General features: G+C 38.2%; 1 protein-coding gene across 5 annotated transcripts in view; it reads right to left on the bottom strand.

The window, feature by feature from the left end:
- Nucleotides 1-2751: 2751 nt before the first annotated feature.
- LOC106079986 (uncharacterized) overlaps nt 2752-25334 on the bottom strand; it is a 35483-nt gene continuing 12900 nt past the window's right edge. For 3 of the 5 annotated variants that reach the window (XM_056012569.1, XM_056012566.1, XM_056012568.1), the window contains 7 exons: nt 19096-19650; nt 17944-17980; nt 8465-8530; nt 6951-6986; nt 6415-6563; nt 5134-5245; nt 2752-4243 (listed from right to left, as the gene is read on the bottom strand). In XM_056012569.1, the coding sequence (XP_055868544.1) occupies nt 4101-4243; nt 5134-5245; nt 6415-6563; nt 6951-6986; nt 8465-8530; nt 17944-17980; nt 19096-19617 (1065 nt within the window). In that variant the 5' untranslated portion in view covers nt 19618-19650 and the 3' untranslated portion in view covers nt 2752-4100. Of the gene's footprint in view, nt 4244-5133; nt 5246-6414; nt 6564-6950; nt 6987-8464; nt 8531-17943; nt 17981-19095; nt 19651-20223; nt 20305-25334 lie in introns of all 5 variants that reach the window. The other 2 variants (XM_056012567.1, XM_056012570.1) reach the window with 2 other exon arrangements.

Here is a 25334-nt window from a genome sequence, read left to right as displayed (position 1 = left end):
GCTCGTTAACCGTTGGCCAAAGAAACGGATGACCTTCACATCATCTGCCTTATAGATCGCAAGGTCTGAAAGAGTAACTTTATTACTTTTTGTTTTACTTCACCATCCCTATGGCAGTAGATGACTGTTTGACTGAACAGCTACACAACTTAGTGTTAACCATCCCTATGGCAGTAGATGACTGTTTGACTGAACAACTACACAACTTAGTGTTAACCATCCCTATGGCAGTAGATGACTGTTTGACTGAACAGCTACACAACTTAGTGTTCACCATCCCTATGGCAGTAGATGACTGTTTGACTGAACAGCTACACAACTTAGTGTTCACCATCCCTATGGCAGTAGATGACTGTTTGACTGAACAGCTACACAACTTAGTGTTCACCATCCCTATGGCAGTAGATGACTGTTTGACTGAACAGCTACACAACTTAGTGTTCACCATCCCTATGGCAGTAGATGACTGTTTGACTGAACAGCTACACAACTTAGTGTTCACCATCCCTATGGCAGTAGATGACTGTTTGACTGAACAGCTACACAACTTAGTGTTCACCATCCCTATGGCAGTAGATGACTGTTTGACTGAACAGCTACACAACTTAGTGTTCACCATCCCTATGGCAGTAGATGACTGTTTGACTGAACAGCTACACAACTTAGTGTTCACCATCCCTATGGCAGTAGATGACTGTTTGACTGAACAGCTACACAACTTAGTGTTCACCATCCCTATGGCAGTAGATGACTGTTTGACTGAACAGCTACACAACTTAGTGTTCACCATCCCTATGGCAGTAGATGACTGTTTGACTGAACAGCTACACAACTTAGTGTTCACCATCCCTATGGCAGTAGATGACTGTTTGACTGAACAGCTACACAACTTAGTGTTCACCATCCCTATGGCAGTAGATGACTGTTTGACTGAACAGCTACACAACTTAGTGTTCACCATCCCTATGGCAGTAGATGACTGTTTGACTGAACAGCTACACAACTTAGTGTTAACCATCCCTATGGCAGTAGATGACTGTTTGACTGAACAGCTACACAACTTAGTGTTCACCATCCCTATGGCAGTAGATGACTGTTTGACTGAACAGCTACACAACTTAGTGTTCACCATCCCTATGGCAGTAGATGACTGTTTGACTGAACAGCTACACAACTTAGTGTTCACCATCCCTATGGCAGTAGATGACTGTTTGACTGAACAGCTACACAACTTAGTGTTAACCATCCCTATGGCAGTAGATGACTGTTTGACTGAACAGCTACACAACTTAGTGTTCACCATCCCTATGGCAGTAGATGACTGTTTGACTGAACAGCTACACAACTTAGTGTTAACCATCCCTATGGCAGTAGATGACTGTTTGACTGAACAGCTACACAACTTAGTGTTCACCATCCCTATGGCAGTAGATGACTGTTTGACTGAACAGCTACACAACTTAGTGTTCACCATCCCTATGGCAGTAGATGACTGTTTGACTGAACAGCTACACAACTTAGTGTTAACCATCCCTATGACAGTAGATGACTGTTTGACTGAACAGCTACACAACTTAGTGTTCACCATCCCTATGACAGTAGATGACTGTTTGACTGAACAGCTACACAACTTAGTGTTCACCATCCCTATGACAGTAGATGACTGTTTGACTGAACAGCTACACAACTTAGTGTTCACCATCCCTATGGCAGTAGATGACTGTTTGACTGAACAGCTACACAACTTAGTGTTAACCATCCCTATGGCAGTAGATGACTGTTTGACTGAACAGCTACACAACTTAGTGTTCACCATCCCTATAGCAGTAGATGACTGTTTGACTGAACAGCTACACAACTTAGTGTTCACCATCCCTATGGCAGTAGATGACTGTTTGACTGAACAGCTACACAACTTAGTGTTAACCATCCCTATGGCAGTAGATGACTGTTTGACTGAACAGCTACACAACTTAGTGTTTTGTTGCTTTGTATTCATATTGTTGATCAACAAAGTTCCTTAGTTTCAACTGATAAATAGATTATTGACGTCATCAATTGTGTTTATCGTCCCTTGTTTAAAGATAAAAAAAGATTTGTCTTATTATGTTTTATGTTCAAACATCTAATGTATGTTCTCAATGGGTCAAATTCAAAACTTGCTCTGTATCTAGCACACTTGATGTGTGTGTGTGTTTCCGTTAGAATTGATTAATTGAAACTTGTATGGATGACACAATTTTTTTTTAAAGAAATGCAATCTATTACTCTCTCTCTCTCCCTCCCTCACCCTTCCATTGCATCTATTTAAGTACGTAATGTTAACATCTTTACTTTAAGTACGTAATGCTAACATCTTAACTTTAAGCACGTAATGTTAACATCTTGAGGTAAAGTACGTTATGCTAACATCTTGATGTCTAAGGATACATCATACATTGGAGATTAAATGATTTACCATCGTAAGCTATAATACTGCCTTGTTCCGTTTCTAGCGAGAAAAAGTCTAGAGTTCAGCTCTATTTGAAACTCATTATTTTGAACTTGCTCTGCGCGACTGACTGGTATTCTTATCTGGGACTTGATTTCAGTGTTGGACAGAGGAAGGAAACAAAAGTGACAAGAGAGAGGCAGACAAGAAAATGTTAAAATCTGTTGCAACAAGAAACAAAAATTGCAATGTGCAAAATTCTTGTCATTTATGATTAAATTTTTATGTGTATTCTTAAACAGCAACAAAGAGAAATCAAACTGTTTGTACAGCTTTCACGTTTATTAATACCTTGATATTTATATTTTTACATAGCAGCTCTATTTCTTCAGTCTTTAACTAAAAAGATAAGACTTTGAATTAAAACTTAGATCTCCATGTCCATACTTGAATACATACAGTCAATTAAAGGCACGTACATACATGTACTTCAGCAGAACCAATCTTCTTGCTCAGGCTACAGCATCAACCAACCGTAATTACTCTTTAACATACAACGATAAAACAACATCCTTATCTATTTGACCAACATTAAATACTCTTCCTCATGTTTCCATCAAAACTATAATTTTTTTTTTTTAAATGTTTTTTTATTTGTGAAAAATAAAAACAGCAATGGAAGACTAGGCAATATCAAGAGTTGGTGACAAGGGAACATTCGCGTGAGACAGTCTTAAGAAAAATATAATATATAACTTCAGAGGGATGCTTCTAAATGTATCATTCAATAACTCCGTGCATGACTCCATGTGTGGCGTGGATCTCCAATGACTTCGAATAGTTCTTATTCCTAGAATACGCCTGGCTTGAAGACATTTTGTACAAAAATGTGAAGTAAATATTGTTTGAGGCGTCACTCCGAGCTCCAGGCGTGTGAAGTAAATATTGTTTGAGGCTTCGTTCAGAACTCCAGGCGTGTGAAGTAAATATTGTTTGAGGCGTCACTCCGAGTTTCAGGCATGTGAAGTAAATATTGTTTGAGGCGTCACTCCGAGCTCCAGGCGTGGGAAGTAAATATTGTTTGAGGCGTTACTCTGAACTCCAGGCGTGTGAAGTAAATATTTAAGTTACTAGTACATACAGCCGTCTTTAAATGTAACAATTGATAGAGAAATGAAAATCGCTGACATATTTTTTTAACTTTTATGATAATAGTTTCTTTTTTAATTAATGACAAGTTAATTCACTCAGCATGATTAAAGTCTGCTATTTAATAAGGAATGACCTTTCCAAAGTACAATTTTAGCGTCATTCAAGTGTTAATCTAGCAATTCTATTTAGTTTTAGGAAAGAATTTAATTTTAATTTTAAGTTATGAAAAATAAACAATTACTTCACTCTTCAACCTACTATGAAATTTATATTTATATAAATACATATAACTTTAAAATATCATCACAATGTTCTCAAACCAAACATTTCAATAATTGAATTCTAGCCTTGAAACTACGATTAAAAGTACAAAAGTCCCACCTGGCTATCCTCAATTGTTATAACAGGCGGCAGGAATGTCTTAAAAGAAACGTTTCTCATTTTGAAGTCCCACGTTTACCTTTCAGACTTTTAAAGACATAGATATGTTTACATATATACATGCAGCACCACTGGATTACGACTTGAAACACATAGCGTCCGGAGTTTCTGAAGTTCTAAAGAGACCCAAGTATGTAGAGTTGAAATGATTGTACATCGACATAATACCACACACGTGGACCTTTATGACATCGTCACGACACAGGTGGAAAAGTCCAGCTGAGAAAAAAGGAAAAAAAATGATAATACTTTAAAAGTTAATTTTTTATTGTAAAAACAAAACCCGCCACGAGCACTACTCATTGTAAAAACAAAACCCGCCACGAGCACTACTCAGTGTAAAAACAAAACCCGCCACGAGCACTACTCATTGTAAAAACAAAACCCGCCACTAGCACTACTCAGTGTAAAAACAAAACCTGCCACTAGCACTACTCAGTGTAAAAACAAAACCCGCCACGAGCACTTCTCATTGTAAAAACAAAACCTGCCACGAGCACTACTCATTGTAAAAACAAAACCTGCCACGAGCACTACTCATTGTGAAAACAAAACCCGCCACCAGCACTACTCATTGTAAAAACAAAACCTGCCACGAGCACTACTCATTGTAAAAACAAAACCTGCCACGAGCACTACTCATTGTAAAAACAAAACCTGCCACGAGCACTACTCATTGTAAAAACAAAACCTGCCACGAGCACTACTCATTGTGAAAACAAAACCTGCCACGAGCACTACTCATTGTGAAAACAAAACCTGCCACGAGCACTACTCATTGTAAAAACAAAACCTGCCACGAGCACTACTCAGTGTAAAAACAAAACCTGCCACGAGCACTACTCATTGTAAAAACAAAACCTGCCACGAGCACTACTCTTTGTGAAAACAAAACCTGCCACGAGCACTACTCATTGTAAAAACAAAACCTGCCACCAGCACTACTCATTGTGAAAACAAAACCTGCCACCAGCACTACTCATTGTAAAAACAAAACCTGCCACCAGCACTACTCATTGTAAAAACAAAACCCGCCACCAGCACTACTCATTGTAAAAACAAAACCTGCCACGAGCACTACTCATTGCCTAGAAAACATCTCAGCTTACCTAGATAACTAGATCGATTCGTTTTTGAACAGTTAAAGCCACAAGTGTAGGATGCCTCAGACATTGTTGAAAGAATTCCTTTCGAACCTTTTTTGATAAAATGTTTCCACGGCTACAAAAAATAGTAAAAAAAAAGGTCATTTTCTTACGACTGAATGTACATAAAGTGTTAGGAAACAAATTTTTCTCTTTTTAATAGTCAAATTTGTTTAGATTAAAAGTTTATTCATTACGTTTTACCTTCGAAACTTTTGTCTCTTTTAACCAACATTCATGTACTTCTTAACATTCATGTATTTCTTAACATTCATGTACTTCTTAACATTCATGTACTTTTTAACATTCATGTACTTCTTAACATTCACGTACTTCTCAACATTCATGTACTTCTTAACATTCATGTATTTCTTAACATTCATGTACTTCTTAACATTCATGTACTTCTCAACATTCAAGTACTTCTTAACATTTGTGTAATTCTTAACATTCATGTACTTCTAAACATACATATGTATATGGCTCCTTCTGTCTCGGAAGACAATGGATACGCCCAGATAAATCAGTGGTTTTGGTTTCGTCTTGAGACGGGTCAGAATCTGGTATGACTAATTTTCTAACGGCAAACTTTGCTATAGTTCGTTCATGTGAATGCATCTGTTTTAGGGCTAACTGATAGGGCAGCTACAACCTATGCGGTCGCACTGGGCCCCGCAATTTCATAGGCCCCGCGCTCATTCTAGGTGTGACTTATTAAATTGAAACATTAAAACTTATATATAATAACAGGTTTTCCGAGGCTTCCTGATTTTCCAGGGGCTCCTGAAAATCTCCTTTAGTTACAAAATATATCAAAACGTCCTGGAAATCTCCTGAAAACTCATAAGAATCTCTTGAAAAATAGACAAAAGCTTCATTCTGGGGTGCCAGTTTTACGCGCGATAAAAAACGGCATTGTAAATTCGAATGTATTTTCTAACACAAAATCTTTAATTTTGACCTTGTATATACATCCTATACAACTTTTCGGATAACAGTTAGCTTTTCTTCCACCATAGAACAATTCTCTACCCAGACTGGGCCCCGCGCAATCCGTTTCGCATAGGGCTCCGCAATAGCTAGGACCGGTCCTGCTAGTTGTAAAAAAAAAAAAAGGTTCCCCTTTCAGACCTTGTGATCTATAGGCAGATGATGTAAAGGTCATCTGTTTCTAGTTGTGCTTAGCAATTCATCACAGAAAATGTATGAACAATGTAGCCTTTACTGTAGAATAATGCCAATTACCTCTGCTTTTGTTGATGGTTCTTTCTCTATGTAAAATAAAATACTTGAAAAGACGTAATAATATCCAGAAGTAATAATGGTCAGTCCCTGCTCATTAGCATTCATGTTGTAGACATATCCTGGCTGAGTAAGGCTTTGGTTAACATAGTCTGTTCAAAGTGAAATATATATATAGAGAGAGATGACATGGGGCCAAAAGTGTGTTTTGTTTTGTATATGGATATGATAATAACGGCATCTCGAAGTTCATGTGGAACAATGCACTTCTAGAGCGAACAAGCCTTTCAGTTAGAGCAACACCTCCAATAGCTAGCTAGCAAGCTAGACAGGCGGACAGACAGGTTGACAGATACACAGACAGACAGATAGATAGATAGATAGATAGATAGATAGATAGATAGATAGATAGATAGATAGATAGATAGATAGATAGATAGATAGATAGATAGATAGATAGATAGATAGATAGATAGATAGATAGATAGATAGATTTAATTTACATACACCCTATACAACTTTTTAGATAACATCCTTACCAATAGTTAGCTTTTTCTCCCCCATAGAACAATTCTCTGCAATAGAAAGTTTAGATGATTAAATATATAACAATGGAAAAAGGAAATAAAACAATCTTTTAATAATTTTCATCAAAATATGAGCCGTGTTAATATTAAGTGATGGAGTCGCGGTACAACTGCATTGATCACCGAAGTCAACGAGATGGTAGGTTTTGACTTAGTCTAACTTGCAACAGAGACTCTATGCCAATGATTGCGCCCTACTAGCTCACAATGAACATGATCTCCAGAACGCGGTCAACGAATTTGCATACTCTGCAGCGTCTTTCGGTCTATCTATAAACCTCGGGGAAACAGAAGTCATGTTCCAGAAGTCCCCCAATAAAACCTACTCAGCCCCAAGGATCACCGTAAATGGACAGCCCCTTTAACGTGGTAGACCACTTAACATGTCTGGGTAGTATAGTGCCAAATGAAGTTGATAACCGTCTGGCCAGGGCCAGTAGTGCTTTTGGACGCCTTCAGGGGAGGTATGGGCGGAATAAATCGCTCCGCCTGCCTACAAAAAAACAATGTCTACCAATTAGTGGTTCTCTCCACCGCTCTACATAACAACGATGTCCTTGCGAACGCCTATACGGACAGTTTAGAGGGAATTCTTATGGTCCGACTATTTCGCTGGGTAGGGCATATATCCCGTGTGGGAGACGAACGTATGCCAAAGGTATTCTTTTCTGGTGAGCTAATAGCTAATAGGTGGTCGACGTAACAGAGATGCCCAATGAAAACGCTTTAAAAACCAGTTTAGGCGCCAACTTGCCTTGGCTGATATAGAAGAGAGCACCTGGTTGCATGCGGCCTTACAACGAGACAGCTGGAGGTCACTCACAAAGGCCGCGGGATACACATTTGAGATTAAAAATAAAAATCCGCTGCCTAAGACGGCGAAAAGAAAATCTTAATCGACCACCGGCGGACAATGGTTATGCTTGCCCTGGATGTGGCAAAGTATGTAGGTCTCAGCTGGGGCTGCGTAGCCACGGGAAATACTGCATTCCTTATTAATCTTTGGACTCGTTAGTAAATATTGTAATAAATGTCATTATATAGAGAAGACATTTTAAAAAATTCAAACTATGCCGGCATAACCCTACAACGTAACTGCACTAGAAGAGAAATAGTCCAGAACTGATCAATCTTGATGTCCTCAACATTCTTCAAAGTCCTTGCTCCCCTTTCTTTCCTCTCCAAACTTGTGCTCTCCCCTTTCTTTCCTCTCCAAACTTGCGCTCTCCCCTTTCTTTCCTCTCCAAACTTGTGCTCTCCCCTTTCTTTCCTCTCCAAACTTGTGCTCTCCCCTTTCTTTCCTCTCCAAACTTGTGCTCTCCCCTTTCTTTCCTCTCCAAACTTGTGCTCTCCCCTTTCTTTCCTCTCCAAACTTGTGCTCTTCCTGTCATGTGATGCTCTTCCTGTCATGTGATGCTCTTCCTGTCATGTGATGCTGTGTTTGGGTCATAGAATTTAAAACTTACCCGAGCTTGAAAAAGACTTGAAATATGCGTATCCTATCACCAATGTATTAGTAATTTGTTTTGGCACTGAAAGAAAAGTGTATATATACAAAACTGACTTTTATTGAAAACAAAAATATTTTTTGTTTGTTTGAAAACCAAATTACAGCTTAACAAGGTTACAAAGACAGTTGGTGTGGAAACAGAAATTCAAAATCGGTCCCCGAAGTGGTCCACACAGGCAGGTAAAAAGGCAGGTTTAAATATTTTCAAACAGAAAGAAAGAATGAAATTCTATCAAAGGCAAATGACAAAGAAGAATGGAGAAAGAAGGTTGACAGATCTTATGTGGTGCTCCAAGGGTCCAGCAGACCAAGGGATAGGTGAAAGTGAAAGTGAAGTTAGATGTGAACCTGGCCTAACTGATATCCTATAAAGATTATCTAATTGATCTAATTGTTTTGTTAAGGGTCAATCTCTTATTCAAAACCTCAAGAAAAAACAACATTTCGTAAAAGAAAAAAGTCCTTTAGTTAAGCGTTCGATATTGTGGTGCTGGGCTATTGCTTACGCGATGATATGAAAAACTACTTATTAATTGTTGTTTTAAATTATGTTTCAATATGCATACTAAATAGTTTTTTTCTCTTTTAAAAAAAAGTTAACATTTTTTTCTAAATATAGTAGTTAGTATGACAGAACTTACTTAACTTAGCAATACAATTGTGAAAAAAAAAATAATTATTTTTGACAAAATCTAGTGGTTTCCCTTACTAAATAATCTCCAGTGTTTGTTACTATTAATAGTGAATAGTTATAAAAATGGTGTATTTTAATAAAAAAAAAAACTGATTGAATAGATGATTTTAAAAATTAAATTTTTCGCTTTCAGAAAAGAAAAAAAAGTAGCCGTTGCATCAGAACTTTAAAAGGTCTAAAATATCATGATGTTGGATTTTCAATATCTTTTCTAGTTTACGAGATCTAAACCGGACTGACGGACAGACAGACCACACAAAACTAATAGCGTCTATTCCCCTTTCAGGGGCCGGTAAAAAAAAATGATTTTCTTCGAAGTTTAAGCAGCTACAAAATTGTATTGCATACTGAGCACTAAGACACCAAGTCAGAAAGTCTTCATCAAGAATTTATCTAAGCACGATTTTAAAATGTCCTAGGGGAATAGCCGAACCTTGAAGATGTAATAAACGAAAGCCTACTCTATATTATCATCATGAATTAAAATTTTCATGACATTATATGATTTTATCTCAAGATTTAAAAAAAAAATAATTGTCTAAATCTCAGATATTTCAATAAAAAAACAAGATTACAAAGAGCGTTTGTGTTATCACACAAACTCAGAGGCGCCCCCGTCGGAGTCGGATCCCTGTCGGTTCAGCCTATTCGCAAGGAATGTTTAAGACGTGATTTAATTTTGATGATCAAAAGTAATAATGTTTCAAAGATTCATTTGCCGTTGTAAAAAAAAATGTTTTTTTCTTCTGTTTTACATGTTTCGTGTGTTCCTTCTAAGATAAAAATAATTAACTTCTCGCTGGACGACAAAGGATGGCAGCGAGCAGTGCATAAACCCTGCCTGGTTTGCGCGCTGGACTGTTGTTCGGATTTATCTATGGTCCCTGGTTTAAACCCAGCCCGCTCCCATCCCCCGTCGTCCTGCGGGAGGTTTGGACTAGGAAGTAAACTATCTTCAACTCTAAAGAAACATCCAAAACATGTAAAACAAACAAGCAAACAGCCCGGGATCGTCGAGATTATCATTTCAGCACGCTAACCGCATGACCAGGCATTGCTCTCAACTTAAATAACAAACTAGTTACAAACTAATAGCCTACTATTGATAAACAGATATATTACACATTACGGCATGGCATCTACAGGGTATGTACAATATGTCAGAAGAGCTTTTTTATATAATCTTTCAGCATTGATTTGTAATTGAAAAAAAAAGAAAAGAAGAGATATATCGTGCCGCTAAAAAAAATGATTTTCTTCAAAGTCTAAGCAGCTACAAAATTGTATTGCGTACTGAGCACTAAGACACCAAGTCTAAGCAGTTACCAACAGAGCTATTGGCATTTTCATTTAAACGGAACTAGAATAAGGATGTACATTTACATAAACTAATTTTCTGATTTAGCACTCTTAAGATCTATATCTACTAGATCTAGATCTGTAATATAAATTTGCAATAATTTAAATGTAATTTAGATTAGATTTATGAAAAAGAACAACAACTAGATAATCTATCACTAGAATGAATGTAACATTACCTTTAAAAATAGTACATTAGTTTTAGTATATTGTAATGACCATGTTCTGTAGACACTCTATTGTTGCGCACCAGCGCACGAGGATGGACTAAATGAACGGGAAGAGAGGAAGAGGGAGTGCGAGGAGATTGGAACGGTTCTTGATTTGGTGATCTATGTTGATTAAACTTTGTATTGTCTTTGTTCCCACACCTCGTTGAGTTGCCTCCTTTAAATGTTGTAACATTGGTGTCAGAAGTGGGATTATAGATCTAAATCTAGCTATCGTGCCTTTTTTAAATACGATTCAGATAACGAGGTTTAATAAACATTACTATACAGAATTGTTTGAGCATTTCATTTGAACATTTCCATATGACGTCAAAGGAAAAAACATTTATTACATCACACGGACTAGTTAGACTAAAATGTCTTCATCAATACGAGCAAGATGTGGAGAGATTTAACGAGGGTTCATAGTCTCAGATACACTGAGTTCTAATAGAATTCATTTTAAGATATATATATATATATATATATATATATATATATATATATATATATATATATATATATATATATATATATTATAATATATTTATAAGAATTAAAGTCGCATTTTTTGTGCGTTTTGTCTGTCAGTCTGTCTATCCGTCATGTTAATACCGAAACAAAAGTAACTAAAAGCTATTGAAATTTTGATTAATGTTAATTTATTTTTCTTCCGAAACATCGCAATAGTTTTAAGTATCTATAAGAGAACAAAAAAGAATTCTAGATAAATCTAATTCCGTTAATCAAATTTATGAAATGGTCTCGTATGAAAATTAGATGTACCATAGCTTTGTGGAGAGATTTTTATACCATATTTTAGTGTTAGGAAGTTGTTTTCCGAAAAAAATCGGAACATAATATTAACGTTAATTAGATTTTTAAAAGTTTAGCGAGGAAATTAAATGTAATGTACGACAGAAGTGCGATGTTACATAAATAGAGTTCGAATGTTTTTCATAAAAATCCGGAACAACCAATATTCGTAAATGAAAAGAAGAAAATTTGTTTTATTTATTAGAAGAGTTATTTGTGTTAGTAGATTTTCATATAAAATTCGGAACAATTTTGGCGACGAGTTGTAAGAAAATTCAAGTAATTTAAGTTGATTTCTTTTTCAAAACCAAATCGGAACATTCTTTACAGATAAAAACAAACTTCTGTTATGCTTCAGCAAGAAAAGTCAATGTAAAAACAGTCTAAAAAATTTTTCAATAATTGTTTCTAGTAAATTACTTTCTTATTTTAAATCCTGAACAACCTATTGTCGATTTAAAAAAAAATTATTTGACATAAATTTGTTTTAAGTTGAAAATACGGAACAATTGGATTTCGATAATTAAACTGTAGTGACTTATTTCCAAGAATATAAGAGTCATGTAAGTCAATGATGCTATTTTAAATAATCGCTTGGCATAATTCTGTTTTATAAAACGATATCCGGAACAATCTATTATAGATACTTAAATCTATTGCAATGGTTTGGAAGGAACTTTTAAGGTTCAATTAGATTTTCAATAACGATTAGTGTTGTTTTTTATGTGACTGACAGACCGAGAAACAGACAAAACGCACAGAAAATAAGCGGCTTGTATCCTGTTGGGGGGGCACTAAACAAAAAATAAATAAATAAAATCTGATTATTTAAACATTTTTAAGGAATTAGTTTATATGTTGTTGTGCCGTGTTACGCTACTGTACGAAAGTCGCTGCATAAAAAGTCCATTAAAAAAATGTGCGTGATATTTACATACAAAGTGCATTCTTAGCCTTTATAAACAAATATTTTTTTTTCTTTTAATTTTAGCAGCTAGTTGACCAGAAAAAAACACCTTTAACTAATATTTATATTTGTTGAGAACATTTCGTGTACATTTTATAAATATATTTGACTTAGTGGTACTGCAAATACATAGAGTATTATCCATTTCTGTTAACATATCATAAAATTGCCTCCTTTACATTTGCGTAATTGTTTTAGAATTGGTGTATTTTTATGAAAAAAATCGCTTGTATAATTAATTTTATAAACTAAACGGTTTGCTTTTAGAAAACCAAAAGTATATATATATATATATATATATATATATATATATATATATATATATATATATACTAGACATAATTTACCCGCGGCCCGTGGGTCTTAATTTGCGTATCACTGTCGATATAGTCACTGAGAGTTTTTTGGAAACAATTAAACGAAATAATAAAACTATAAGAGAGGGAGTGCGTGAATTAAAAAATAGTATTAATGGAGCTATCAAAATAGCGATATAATATATTTTATAATAAAATCGAACGCGTGAATGTAATTGTTTATGTAACATTGTTAGTTTAATTTCATGTAGATGTAGAATCTAAACAATTTGAATGTCACAGCAGTCTAGTCAATAAATAAAAACTTTGAGCCAATTATGTAAAAGACTTTGTTGTCACTTTGAGGCTGTTTCCTTAGATACTGTAGGCTATAATATTGACCTAGATACCGCGCCTTGATGAATGACGGGTTGTGAACACGTCTAATGTATATGTGTAGCCAGTGGCGTCACTAGGGGGGTGCGACCCGCACCGGGTGACACCCGTAAGGGGGATGACACCCAAGTAAAAAATGCACTTTATGAATAACTGACAATTTAAAAAAATAACTAAATATTGGAAAACGTTTTTCACAATTAATAAATAGATCTCTATACGTTTTTTTTTTTTATTTTTTTTTATTTCGACCAAATATACTTCAGTCTTTATATGAATTATTCAGGTATAAAATATAATTGAATGCTCACATTTAATTAATGTACATTTTATAGAATCTGCAATTAAATAAGTGAACATTACGATTTCTGAAAATGATGATGTAATTTCATTTTACTGAAGAAAAAAAAAGCTTTAGCCAAGATAAAGGAAATGTTTCAATGTGTCATTCGAATGGTATACTTGAATATTTTACGTTTTAGGGTAACGTTCTTCTTGGCTAGTGCCTGTTGATTATCATGAACGAATAATAACAAAACTTTAGGTATAAGCTATAGACACCAAATGGCAAATCAGCTGTTTAATCTTACGCCATCTTGGTTGACAACAACAGTTACAAGGGATGTTAGTCCCAAACACCGAGTGGTGCAACCTATATAAAACACACATCAACAGTGCCAAGAATGATTCTGATACTTTCTAATGGGGACGATTTAGTCACTTAAAACAAAAAATTGTATGTATGTATGTGACCACTAGAAATCAAAACCGCTTGACAAATCTTGATAAAACTTGGCAGGAATGTTCCTTGGTTACTAACTTAGACCGTAGTGTATGTATTGTAGCCCAAAAACAAACTTAAGACCCTAAAAAAAATAAATTCGTCCGCCTATAGCTATAGTATTTATGGATCTAGGCCATGTTTACATAGTTGACATGAGAGAAGATTGAAAGGATTTAGATGTAGATCTAATTTTAAGAAATACACTTTGCGCAGATAGTTTTTACTTTGACACATGAAAATACAAAATAAGATCCATTGATTTCTTTATATAATAATATTAACCTCCAATTTTGTGTTTGAAAAGCATTTTTTACATAAATTAGTTCCTTATATCTGTGACTACAGATTTCCTGACGAACATTCTTTCATTAGACAATACCGTAATGAATCGCGTACTAAAAATTAATTCGTTTAATTGTTTACTTTATTATCCCATTCATTTAACAAATCGGGTAAACCCGATTTAACTGTACTATTGATCTGTCGCTCTTTTCGTTTTTAATATATATGTATGTATCGGCTTCGGGTAAACCCATTTTCGCAAAATTTTATTTTCGTAGCGAAATAGAAAAAAACTTGAAAGGATCATTAGCTAAGTTTAACATACATCTAAATCTAATCCACTACATTAGTAAACACAAACTTAGACAAGCAGGCTGCGGGTAATGCCAGGCTAGTATATATATATATCATGGACGTAGCCAGGGTTTTTTTTTTTTGGGGGGGGGGGTTCAACCCCCCCCCCTCCGAAATGAAATTCCCCCCAATGCGGTGGGGGGGGGGGGAGATTTAGTTACTGATTTTTGCTTTGATTTTGTTTATTTTAGGTGAGATTTTAAGACTAAATTATCACTTGCCCGAGCATAGCAAAGGGGGTTTTGAGTTTAAACCCCCTACCAGGGGTTTTTGAGTTTAAAACCCCTACAAAGGGTTTCGAGTTTAAAACCCCCTACCATGGGGGTTTGAGATTAAAACCCCCTACCAGGGGGGTTTGAGTTTAAAACCCCCTACCAGGGGGGTTTGAGTTTAACCCCCCCCTACCAGGGGTTTTCGCAGTTAAATTCCCCTCTTCTCCTAACACACAAAAAAAAATGCAAACGACAATCCCCCAAATTTTACGAGCACAGTTAAGGAAGATTTTGATATTTAAACCCCTTCCAAAATTTACAATAAACCCCCTCTTCAATATAAAAAAAAGAAAATTACACACTTTAAAATGAAATGAAATTCCCCCCAATGCGGTGTGGGGGGGGGATTTAGTTACTGATTTTTGCTTTGATTTTGTTTATTTCAGGTGAGATTTTAAGACTAAATTATCACTTGCCCTAGCATAGCAAAGGGGTTTTGAGTTAAAACCCCCTACCAGGGGGGTTTTGAGTTTAAAACCCCCTACCAAGGGTTTTGAGTTTAAAACCCCCTACCATGGGGGTTTGAGTTTAAAACCCCCTACCAGGGGGGTTTGAGTTTAAAACCCCTACCAGGGGGGTTTTGAGTTTAAAACCCCCTACCAAGGGTTTTGAGTTTAAAACCCCCTACCATGGGGGTTTGAGTTTAAAAACCCCTACCAGGGGGGTTTGAGTTTAAAACCCCCTACCAGGGGGGTTTGAGTTTAAACTCCCCCCCTACCAGGGGTTTTCGCAGTTAAATTCCCCTCTTCTCCTAACACACAAAAAAAATGCAAACGACAATCCCCCAAATTTTACGAGCACAGTTAAGGAAGATTTTGATATTTAACCCCCTTCCAAAATTTACAATAAACCCCCTCTTCAATATAAAAAAAGAAAATTACACACTTTAAAATTCTATAAGCGTAGCCAAAGGGGTTTTGGGTTAACCCCCACACCCTCTTCAATAGGGTTTGAAGCTTAAAAATACGTCTTCAATACCCGGTTTAAAAAAACGCAAATTACGCACTCAAAATGTTATGAGCGTAGCTAAATGGATTTTGACTCAGTTTTGAGTTTAAACCCCCCTTCAGCGGGGTTTTAAGTAAAAAATACCTCTTTAATGTTAAAAACAAAGCAAATTATACACTCAAAGTTCTATGAGTGTAGTCAAAGGAGTGGAGTGGAGTTTGAAGCTTTAAAATATCTCTTCAATATAAAAAAAGCAAATTACACACTCTAAAATCTATGAGCGTAGCCAAAAGGGTTTTGAGTTTAGACCCCCGCTAGCGGGGTTTGAAGCTAAAAAATACATCTTCAATGTAAAAAAAAAAACAGCAAATTACGCACTTAAAATACTATGAGCGTTGCCATAAGGGGTTTTGAGTTTAAAACCCCCTTCAGAGGGTTTTGATGCTAAAAATTACCTCCTCAATATAAAAAAAGCAAATTACACACTAAAATTATTTGAGCGTAGCCAATCCATTTGAGGGTTTTGAGTTTAAACCTCTCTCCTACAGATGGCTTTTTTTTAAAGTTTAAAACCCCTCCAGATAGTTTTGAGTTTAAGATCCCCCTACAGAGCATTTCGAGGTGGAAAACCTCTATCTTCAATATTATTCTAAAGCAAACTACAGTTAGTAAATTTTTTTACCGTAGCTAAATGGGGTTTTGAATTTAAAAAAAAACAACATCTTCAGAGATTTTTTAGTTTTAAACCCCCAACAGATGATTTTGACGATAAAACTTCCCTTTTCGATATAAAATCTAATGCAAACTACAGTCACCTAATTCCAAGAGCGTATTCATGAGAGGTTACATATTTCTACCAGTGCAGTGAATAGTCATGTGCCGAAATTGAAAAACAATAAATGTGGCTCAACAAAGATGGCTAAGACAGATTTTAGGAGTCAGTTTTAGAGATCGGGTCTAAATCAAGGAAATGCTATGCCGAACTGGGAGTCGACCCCATAGTAAGATTGTGACAGAGCTCGCATGAGGTTTGCGGGACATGTTTTCCGACAAAATGAATTACGCATAATAAGAGTTGCGATGATATCCTAGTACAACTTGGTGCCACACTTTCATGGAGATCCTCAGAGCAGGTGGGAAGAGGCTTCAGACATTACCAGTTACAGATTTTTGTGGAAACAGCTTGACGGCAAATGCGCCGAACGGCGCGGGATGGTCAAAGTCAGTAAGAATAGCACATTTGGTTTTTGAAATAAACCTTTTTAATAGCAGGAAAATGCACAGTAGATACCTCAGAATATGTATTTTGTTGGCTTTCAAAACAAGAAATAGTGCTTGGCGGCGGGGCTTCGCCCCGCGCTGGGGGAGCTCCTAGCGCTCCCCCAGACACCCTTTCTGGCAATGGCGTGTAGTCTACAATTTTTCCACTGACTCCAGGAAGAACCTATTCTAGGGCACAATAAACGTTTTCTGAAAGAATGAAGGGTCAGAATGTAATAAAGATTATGTACACACATACATACATATAAATATTTTTTTCACGCGAGGGGGGGGGGCACATGGGGGGGGCAGATTGGGGGAACCCCCCCCCCCCAAAAAAAAATCCTGGCTACGCCCAAGATATATATATATATATATATATATATATATATATATATATATAAACATTTAAGCTATGCATTTGTCTCTTGTGTATTTATGTTTCTTGTTGTGTGTTGTGAACTGATCTGTACTGGTGTGTCAAAATGTCATGGTGTCCAGGTCAGCTTGTGTGTGTAGTCTTTGTTATTGTGAAGTGTTTTATCATTCTTGTACAATATAGCTTAAGATTAAGACATGTTTTCCTGTAGTGTTTGATAAGGTTACTAAACCTCTGTGGAATGGAGGTATTGAATATCGATGTGACAGAACATACAAACTTATAATGTTACGTTTAATATCTGTTGGACTTGGATTCTTAGCTCTCAGTAAACAGAAGAACCAAAAAAAAAAAAGACTCTTGAATGTCCTTTCTTCCCAAGAGAATAACAAACCCACGAATGAAAAGTATGTTCTTACATTTACTCTTTTGTCTTGCTGTCACTGTGCTTGTTGGCTAAAACATACAATAAGTAATTATTAACATTTTTTTTTTAAATTGTATAAGCTAAATAATTTCAAACAAGAAATACCCACTGACCCAAACACAGACTGGAGTATTCTCCAACGCCTACGCCCATTGATTTGTTCCCCTAACTATCGCACTAGAGCCTTGTTTGGAAATTCCAAAATGTTAAAAACACAATTCTTGAAAGCTTCGAACATAAACACTTACACAAGGTGGTGCTTACACTCACACGTAATTAGTGCTCTAGTATTCCTGCTACTGATGTTATCATAGAGAACATGTGTCTTTATTATGCCAAGACCCATTACTGTATGCATCCTTCAAGAAAATGTCCCCTCTCCCCTTACAAATTGTTTTGGTCTTTGCCACATCTGATTTAAAAAATTGTTCTACATACAATCTCTAACTATTCTTCGACTTCTTAGTTCTATATTAATTATTTTATAGTGTAGAAAAAAAATCCAACATACATTTAATTAGAACCTATTTGAGAAAACATTTAATTGGGACCTATTTGAGGACACATTTAATTAGAACCTATTTGAGAACACATTTAATTGGGACCTATTTGTGAGCACATTTAATTAGAACCCATTTGAGAAATCTCCTTCCCGCACACATTTGGTTCTTATATTCTAGTATTTGTCTCGTGGAACTGAAATGACACCCACTCAATAAATTCGGGACGCAAATTCTAGTATTTATTCCTCGCTCCCCCCCCCCCGACCAAATTTAATGTGTTGTACGTTGGGCCCGTGAATTCTATGATAGAAACACAAAATTCATCAATGGAAAGGCCCACAACCCACTAAATTAGACTGCACACAAACTACTTGAGCCCACCAGTTGTAGGCCGAGACAAATATTTACATTTCTACAATCTGAAAATGGAAGGTAGCAAACTATTTCAATATTAGGAGAGACAGGGATCAACTTGTTAAACAGGAAATTGAAAGCAAGTGGACCGTTCCAATGGAATAGATACTAGAATTCACGGGCTAAAGTCTGTTCGCAGGATCGTTAAAATACGGGAATGGAAAGGCCAAAATAGCCTGGAAGCAAACTAACGGCCGTAACCGGTGTAATAGTAGTTCTAAACTTACAAGATAGTCTTCATTCGAACTATTGTAGTGTCTGGTAATTGCGTCCTCCCGTTGATGTATAGCTTCAGGTAGTAGCTTTCTAAACAACACAGAAATCTGAAACCCTAACAGTAAAACTGTGCACAGTGAAACGCTAAATGTGAACACGCTAAAGATGGCTAGAACTCGCCTTTGACAAAGTAAACCTCTTTGTTTTATTTGATGATAGTTGGAATCTCTAGAGTGAGACAACTCTTTGACACGAAGCTTTTTTCTAAGGCTCACCAAATTGCCTGTGCCGGTTTTAGCCTTGCGCGGTGCTAGCTGCTGAGCAGCATTTATTTTTCTTGGAGGTGGGAGGGGTGGAGCCCCTCTGGTCTCTTGTCGCACCGCTGTCTCAGTGAAGTATGACCCAGTGCGTAGAGAGAAGGTAGAACTGCCCCAGGAGTAGCTGGACGATTCGGTAGAATGTTTCGAATGTCTTGGTCTGAGAATATAGGCAGGCAAAAAGTTCCAGTATTCACTAATTGTATTAGCTGCCATTGCGCCTTGTTAGTAAAATAGCACCATTTGAGTCTGTGAATTTAAAGAGAAACAACATTAGTACTCTACAAGATATAATCTTTTTTAACAAGACTACTTTTCTTTAGAATATATTTTTCTTTCTTTTCTATGGCGAACCTAAATCGACCACCGGTGGACAATGTTTATGTCTGCGCTGGATGTGGTGAAATATGTAGGTCTGAGCAGGGGGCTGCATAGCCCCGTGAAATACTGTGCTCCTAATTAATCTTCGGACTTCAAAGTAGGCCTTCACCTCCCCCGTGTTCTAGGTTTGCTCTTATGTATGATATTCTGCCAGTAATATGGACATTTAATCATTGAAATTTCTTATTGAAACATCGTTAAGGGGGTACTCCAAAAACTCCAAATGATAAATTGAATCGAATATGAATATTATAAAAATAAATACAAAGAAACAAGAAAAACATTTTAAAACACTTTTGTAAGTAGCTAATGGCTCAGACTTATTGGAAGTGTGTTTTTATTTGTTGCTTTGGAAAGATGGAAAGGGCCTTACACAAAGACTTCCACTTACATCCGGATTAGTGCATTGGTTTTAACAATTGTATTAAACACAAGCTTTACCTTTTTCTCCAGAAAGTTTTTCCTTGGCACACACAGAAATAGAATGAGCACAAACTCCTTGTGAGTGAAACTTCATCGAATCTATTTTTAGATATAAAATCACACTTTCTCTAAATGACATAGAATTCGGGATGAGTCAGGACATAATGAGCTAGTTCCTGTAGGTTTTCTTCCCCACCGGATGATAAAAATCTATCGAAAAAGCAAAGCCTAACAAAGGGCGGACCCAGCACTTTTGAGGGCTATTTTGTCAAACTGTAACTTTGGTGACTTAGATCCACGTGACTATATGGTGTATCTAAAAGCTGCTGAAATGTTTCGTTGTGATGATAGTGAACAAAGAGATGGAGTGAAAGTATCATTTTTTATGCCTGAGATATTTGACACATTATTGGCAACGTTCATAGGGTCGATGACAAAAGTGGAAAGACAAAATGTTGAACTATCTTTTCAAAAACAAGAACTTCAGTTCTACAAATATTGAGCTTTAGTCTCAACTGTGTCATCTTGAATAACAGAAACATAGTCTGTTTTAAGCTATAAGAAAGTGTTGTCTTTTTCAATTCATGCAGTCAGGTTGATCAAATCAACTATAAGTCTCGTCCAGATAAAGAAAAGATTCAAATAGATTCTCAAGTGAGAGACTTTTTTTTCACAAAAAAACTATTGAAGCAAGCCTAGTTGTTCATTGTCGTGTTATTTTGTTGACTCCTTTTTCCCCCTGTTTTGTATGAACAGATGTATGGTCACCTTCAGTATTATCTACCTACAAAATATATTTGACAAGACCGAGGAATAATTGGGAATTAGAATAAGAACAGTTTAGAATGTGAAGATGTGGTGTCCATTTTCCATGCACGTCTCTTGACACACTCCGTCACCACTGTTTGTGTAGCCACAGTCCTGACCATGCAACTTCTTCACCAACAAGTCTACATGCAACTGCTCCTTCACCAACGAGTCTATTCTTCCTTTCGCTTGAGACACCATTTTATCAAATTGATCTGTTTGTCTTTCCACTTGCAATACACTTTCTACTACCTTGTTCCCCATCTTGTTAATTTGTTCACGCATTTCATCAATATCTTCCTGTATCTGGCCAATGAGCTCAACAATCTCCGGCTCAATTTCAAATAGGTAGGTCTCCGGATCTTATTCTCTTCTTCATCGATCAGGGCTTGCCGGAGACGAGCTGTAAGCGCCTCCTTGGTACCACCAAGCTTCAGGTGTCGGTAACAAAGTTCCTGCTTTAACTAAGACTAAGAGTTGGTCTAGTTGTTTCAAAGATGCCATTGTGATCGAATCCTACCTAGTCTCGTTGAGTCGCCAGACACCAATCTTATAACTGAAGGGAGGCAACTCAACGAGATACAGATGTTTTTTTTATACACGAGGACATCACACATACATACGACAACGTCTGCTGTGAATACAGCATCTTCATCTCGGTTCTAGACTTGGGCGGAAGTTGTTCTCTCCTTCTAATGTCAACATCCTTCCTAGCCTAGTCTCTAATAGACCGCACCTATCTTGGATGGCGGTGTGCATGGCATGGCAAGGTTGTAACAATATATATATATATATATATATATATATATATATATATATATATATATATATATATTTATATATATACAGGGCTTTTTTTGGGACGGTACGCACCGCGTACCGGCACCATTGTGAAAAAAATATTACTTTTCTTGTATTTTAGCGTATATTATTAATATTTACTAGTTAAAAGTTAGCCAATCAACTACTGAGTACCGCACCTAATCACTGAGTACCGGCACCTATTGTTTTTTTACATTTCACATTTCGAAGATGGCTGTAAAGTCCAATCCTCGCTTTGAAAAGCCGGCCGCTTATGTGGCATGGGTGGGTTAGGTCAGTTGCAGATAAGCCTGCTTCTTCTCTCAACTTTTTGTTGACTCGGCGCTCTTTCGCCCTGGCCACTCTTTTTGCTTCAAATCTCAGATTCCGAGACTCGCAGCTTCATGCCATGAGGAGCGATCGAGAGCTAGTGCTTCCCAGCTGTGAATGTCGATACCGCATTCCTTGAAGGAGCTCTTGAGAGTGTCTTTGTAGCGCTTGTATTGGTCTCCCTAATAGCAGGTCTCTGATGCAGTCGTAGCTTATCTTGGTCCTTGGTTGAGTCTCTGAGCATTGAATAAACTTGCATCGGTGCGATATCGTATGCCAACTACACAATGCTTTCTGTGCGAAAGGCAGCTTTCAGCATGGCGGTGAACATTATGCTGAAAAGCGTTGGAGCCAGCACACAGCCCTGCTTCACGCCATTTGAGACAGGAAAAGGCTTGGAGTAGTCTCCGTTGTCTTGGACTCTTGCTTGCATGTCATCATGGAATTGGCGCACCATTGTTATGAATTGATCCGGGCAGCCAAATTTGGACATGATTTGCCAAAGGCCTTCACGACTGACATTATATTTCAGCAGGGATGGGGTCAAGTCCCGGTGCCTTACCAGTTGAGTGGTTGGATATTGCAGTCATTACTTCATAGAGCCTGGGATGGTCAGCGAGTGAGTGGTTTATTGGGACTTGTTCCAGGCGTGCGATGGCTTCGGCGCTAATGCTTGATGGACAGTTAAGGACGGTACTGAAGTGTTCAGCCCAGCGAACAAGTATATCCTCCTTGTCTGTGAGAAGTTTGTTTCCATCAGCACTGAATATGGGCGATGAGCCACTTTGCTTAGGGCCATAAAAAGATTAGAATTAAAAAAACCTTTTTGCATTTTTATCGTCCCGAGACATGACGTTAAACTGCGCTCCTCTTTCCTTAGCACTTTTGGAGCTCAAAAGTGCCCTACTTCTTTTCTATCATTGTGTCTGCCTCCTCTTTTCCTAAGTCTGCCTTCATTGATCATCACACTGTCTCCTTAACTTTAAATTCTCACTACGTCCTAGACCAGTCCGTTTGCCGTGGACTGCGACGGGTAAGGGGGGATAAAGAGATCCTGGTGTTTGAGTGGTGGCTATCTGAGGATAAACCACAACAACACAATACTTTGGCTCCAAGTTCCCCTAGACCTGAGACCCAGATGGCCCGCTCTGGGTCAACCGGCTGGTCATGCCGAGCTACCAGCATAGGTCGTCGACCTATGCTGGAGGGCGGTGGCTGGAGGGTCAATCAGGGAGCTGCTGTATCGGACACATGTCCGATGTAGCAGCTGACTGAGTATAGCACCTGTGTAGCCCTGGCGGGCTCATTCTGGACATCCGAATGGCCCGTCCCCCTGTTGGACTCGATGGCGGGTGGGGAGCACAGGTGCCGAATTAACCAAAATATATTAGAACAAAAAAACACACACAAAACTACTTGCCCCAGACCTATGTCTGGGCAAGAAACGTCGAATTGACGATAAAAAAGAGGAGGTCCCAAAAAGCTGTGCCACCTGGCCATCATTTCTGGTGGTTAGATGCACAGAGGAGAAAAAAAGCCTGACAAAGTTGAGCCCTTTTATTATCTATAAGGGACTCAAGTCAGTAGTGGGAGAGCCCAAGAATGTGTCTAAGCTACACAAAACAATGGAACTCCTTGTAGAAGTAGACAGCAAGACACACTCTGATGGGCTTTTAAGATGCAGAAGACTCTGTGATCTCCAAGTGGAAGTCATGCCACACAAGAGTCTGAACACCAGCAGAGGTGTAATCAGCTCTAGGGACCTACTGAAATGTTCCGAGAAGGAAATAGTGGAGGGCATTGAAGGAGTCACCCATGCCCGGCGCATTACCAGGCGCAGGGAGGGTGAGGAGGTCAAAACCGCCACTATTATCCTCACATTCGGAACTAGGACACCGCCAGAGTATGTGAAGGCAGGATACCTACGAGTTCCAGTGAGGCCCTACATACCTAACCCCATGAGGTGCTTCAAGTGCCAGGGTTATGGACACGGCGCGGCAGTCTGCAAGAGGAACACTGTGTGTGCCAGATGTGCTGGAGAGGGTCATGAGGACAAGGGCTGCACAGCCCAGTTCAAGTGCCCAAACTGTCAAGCTGGCCACTCAGCCTACTCCAAGGACTGCCCTGTGTGGAAACAGGAGGTTGCCGTCAGGAGTACAAGGCAAGAAATGGATGTACCTTCAGCCAGGCGAAATCGGCTGTACTGGCCCCACCCAAGGGCCAATTCGGCTTGACAAAGACCTACGCCCAGGCTGTTGCTAAGATAGGAAGATCCATAGCCACACAGACGGACACATTGACCCCACCACCCCCTCCTCCTCTTCCAACTCAGAAGAAAACACCGCCAAAGAACACACCTCTGAAGAAACAAGAAAGCCCTGTTGTCATGCTAAAGAACAGGTTCTCTGTGCTCGCTGATGAGAGCATGGAGACTGAGCAGCATGTCAAAACCAATACTCCGGGAGAACCCGGAGACATCATGTCTGACACAGGTTCTCCTCAGAGAACCCAGCCAGACACCCCAACCTCTACCGAATTAGAGGTTGACCAACTCCCTAAGGGGAGAAATCAAAGCGGAGAGGATATCCGAGGCGAGAGAGGAGGAAATGACCTCCGCTCTAACCAGAGGGATCTCCCCTCTCCAGAGAGAAAGACTTCCCCCAAAAGGGGGTTGTCCTCCTCTCCATCCAAACCCAAGAATAAAAATACCAAGGTCACTGGAATAAAGGGAAACCCCTCCGGGGGCCTCCCAAGGCCAAATAGCTCCAAGTAGGTCATCTAGAATAAGCCATGGATCCCAGAATTGTACAGTGGAATTGTAGAGGCCTCAAGGCCAATTACGAGGAAATGCAGCTACTGATGGACTCTGAGACTCCTGTAGCTGTCTGCTTACAGGAAACATTTCTGAAAGATTGCATCAGCTTCCGAAGCTACCGTGCTTACACCAAGAATGTTGAGGATGCAGAGAGAGCATCAGGTGGAGTCTGTATCCTTGTGAAGGATAGCATCCCCCATGAGAGGGTAGAACTACAGACCACACTACAGGCCGTAGCAGCTAGGATAACCCTTCACAAGGTTATCACTTGCTGCAGCCTGTATCTACCACCAGGCGCTCCATTAAACCGAACAGACATGGAGGACCTATTGAAACAACTCCCCCGGCCTTATTTAATCCTTGGGGATTTCAATGC

This window comes from Biomphalaria glabrata, chromosome 15, assembly GCF_947242115.1.
Source record: "Biomphalaria glabrata chromosome 15, xgBioGlab47.1, whole genome shotgun sequence".
In the NCBI taxonomy this organism is placed as follows: domain Eukaryota; kingdom Metazoa; phylum Mollusca; class Gastropoda; family Planorbidae; genus Biomphalaria; species Biomphalaria glabrata.
Note: the sequence above shows the minus strand (reverse complement) of the source record. Positions and strands in the feature narration are given on the sequence as shown.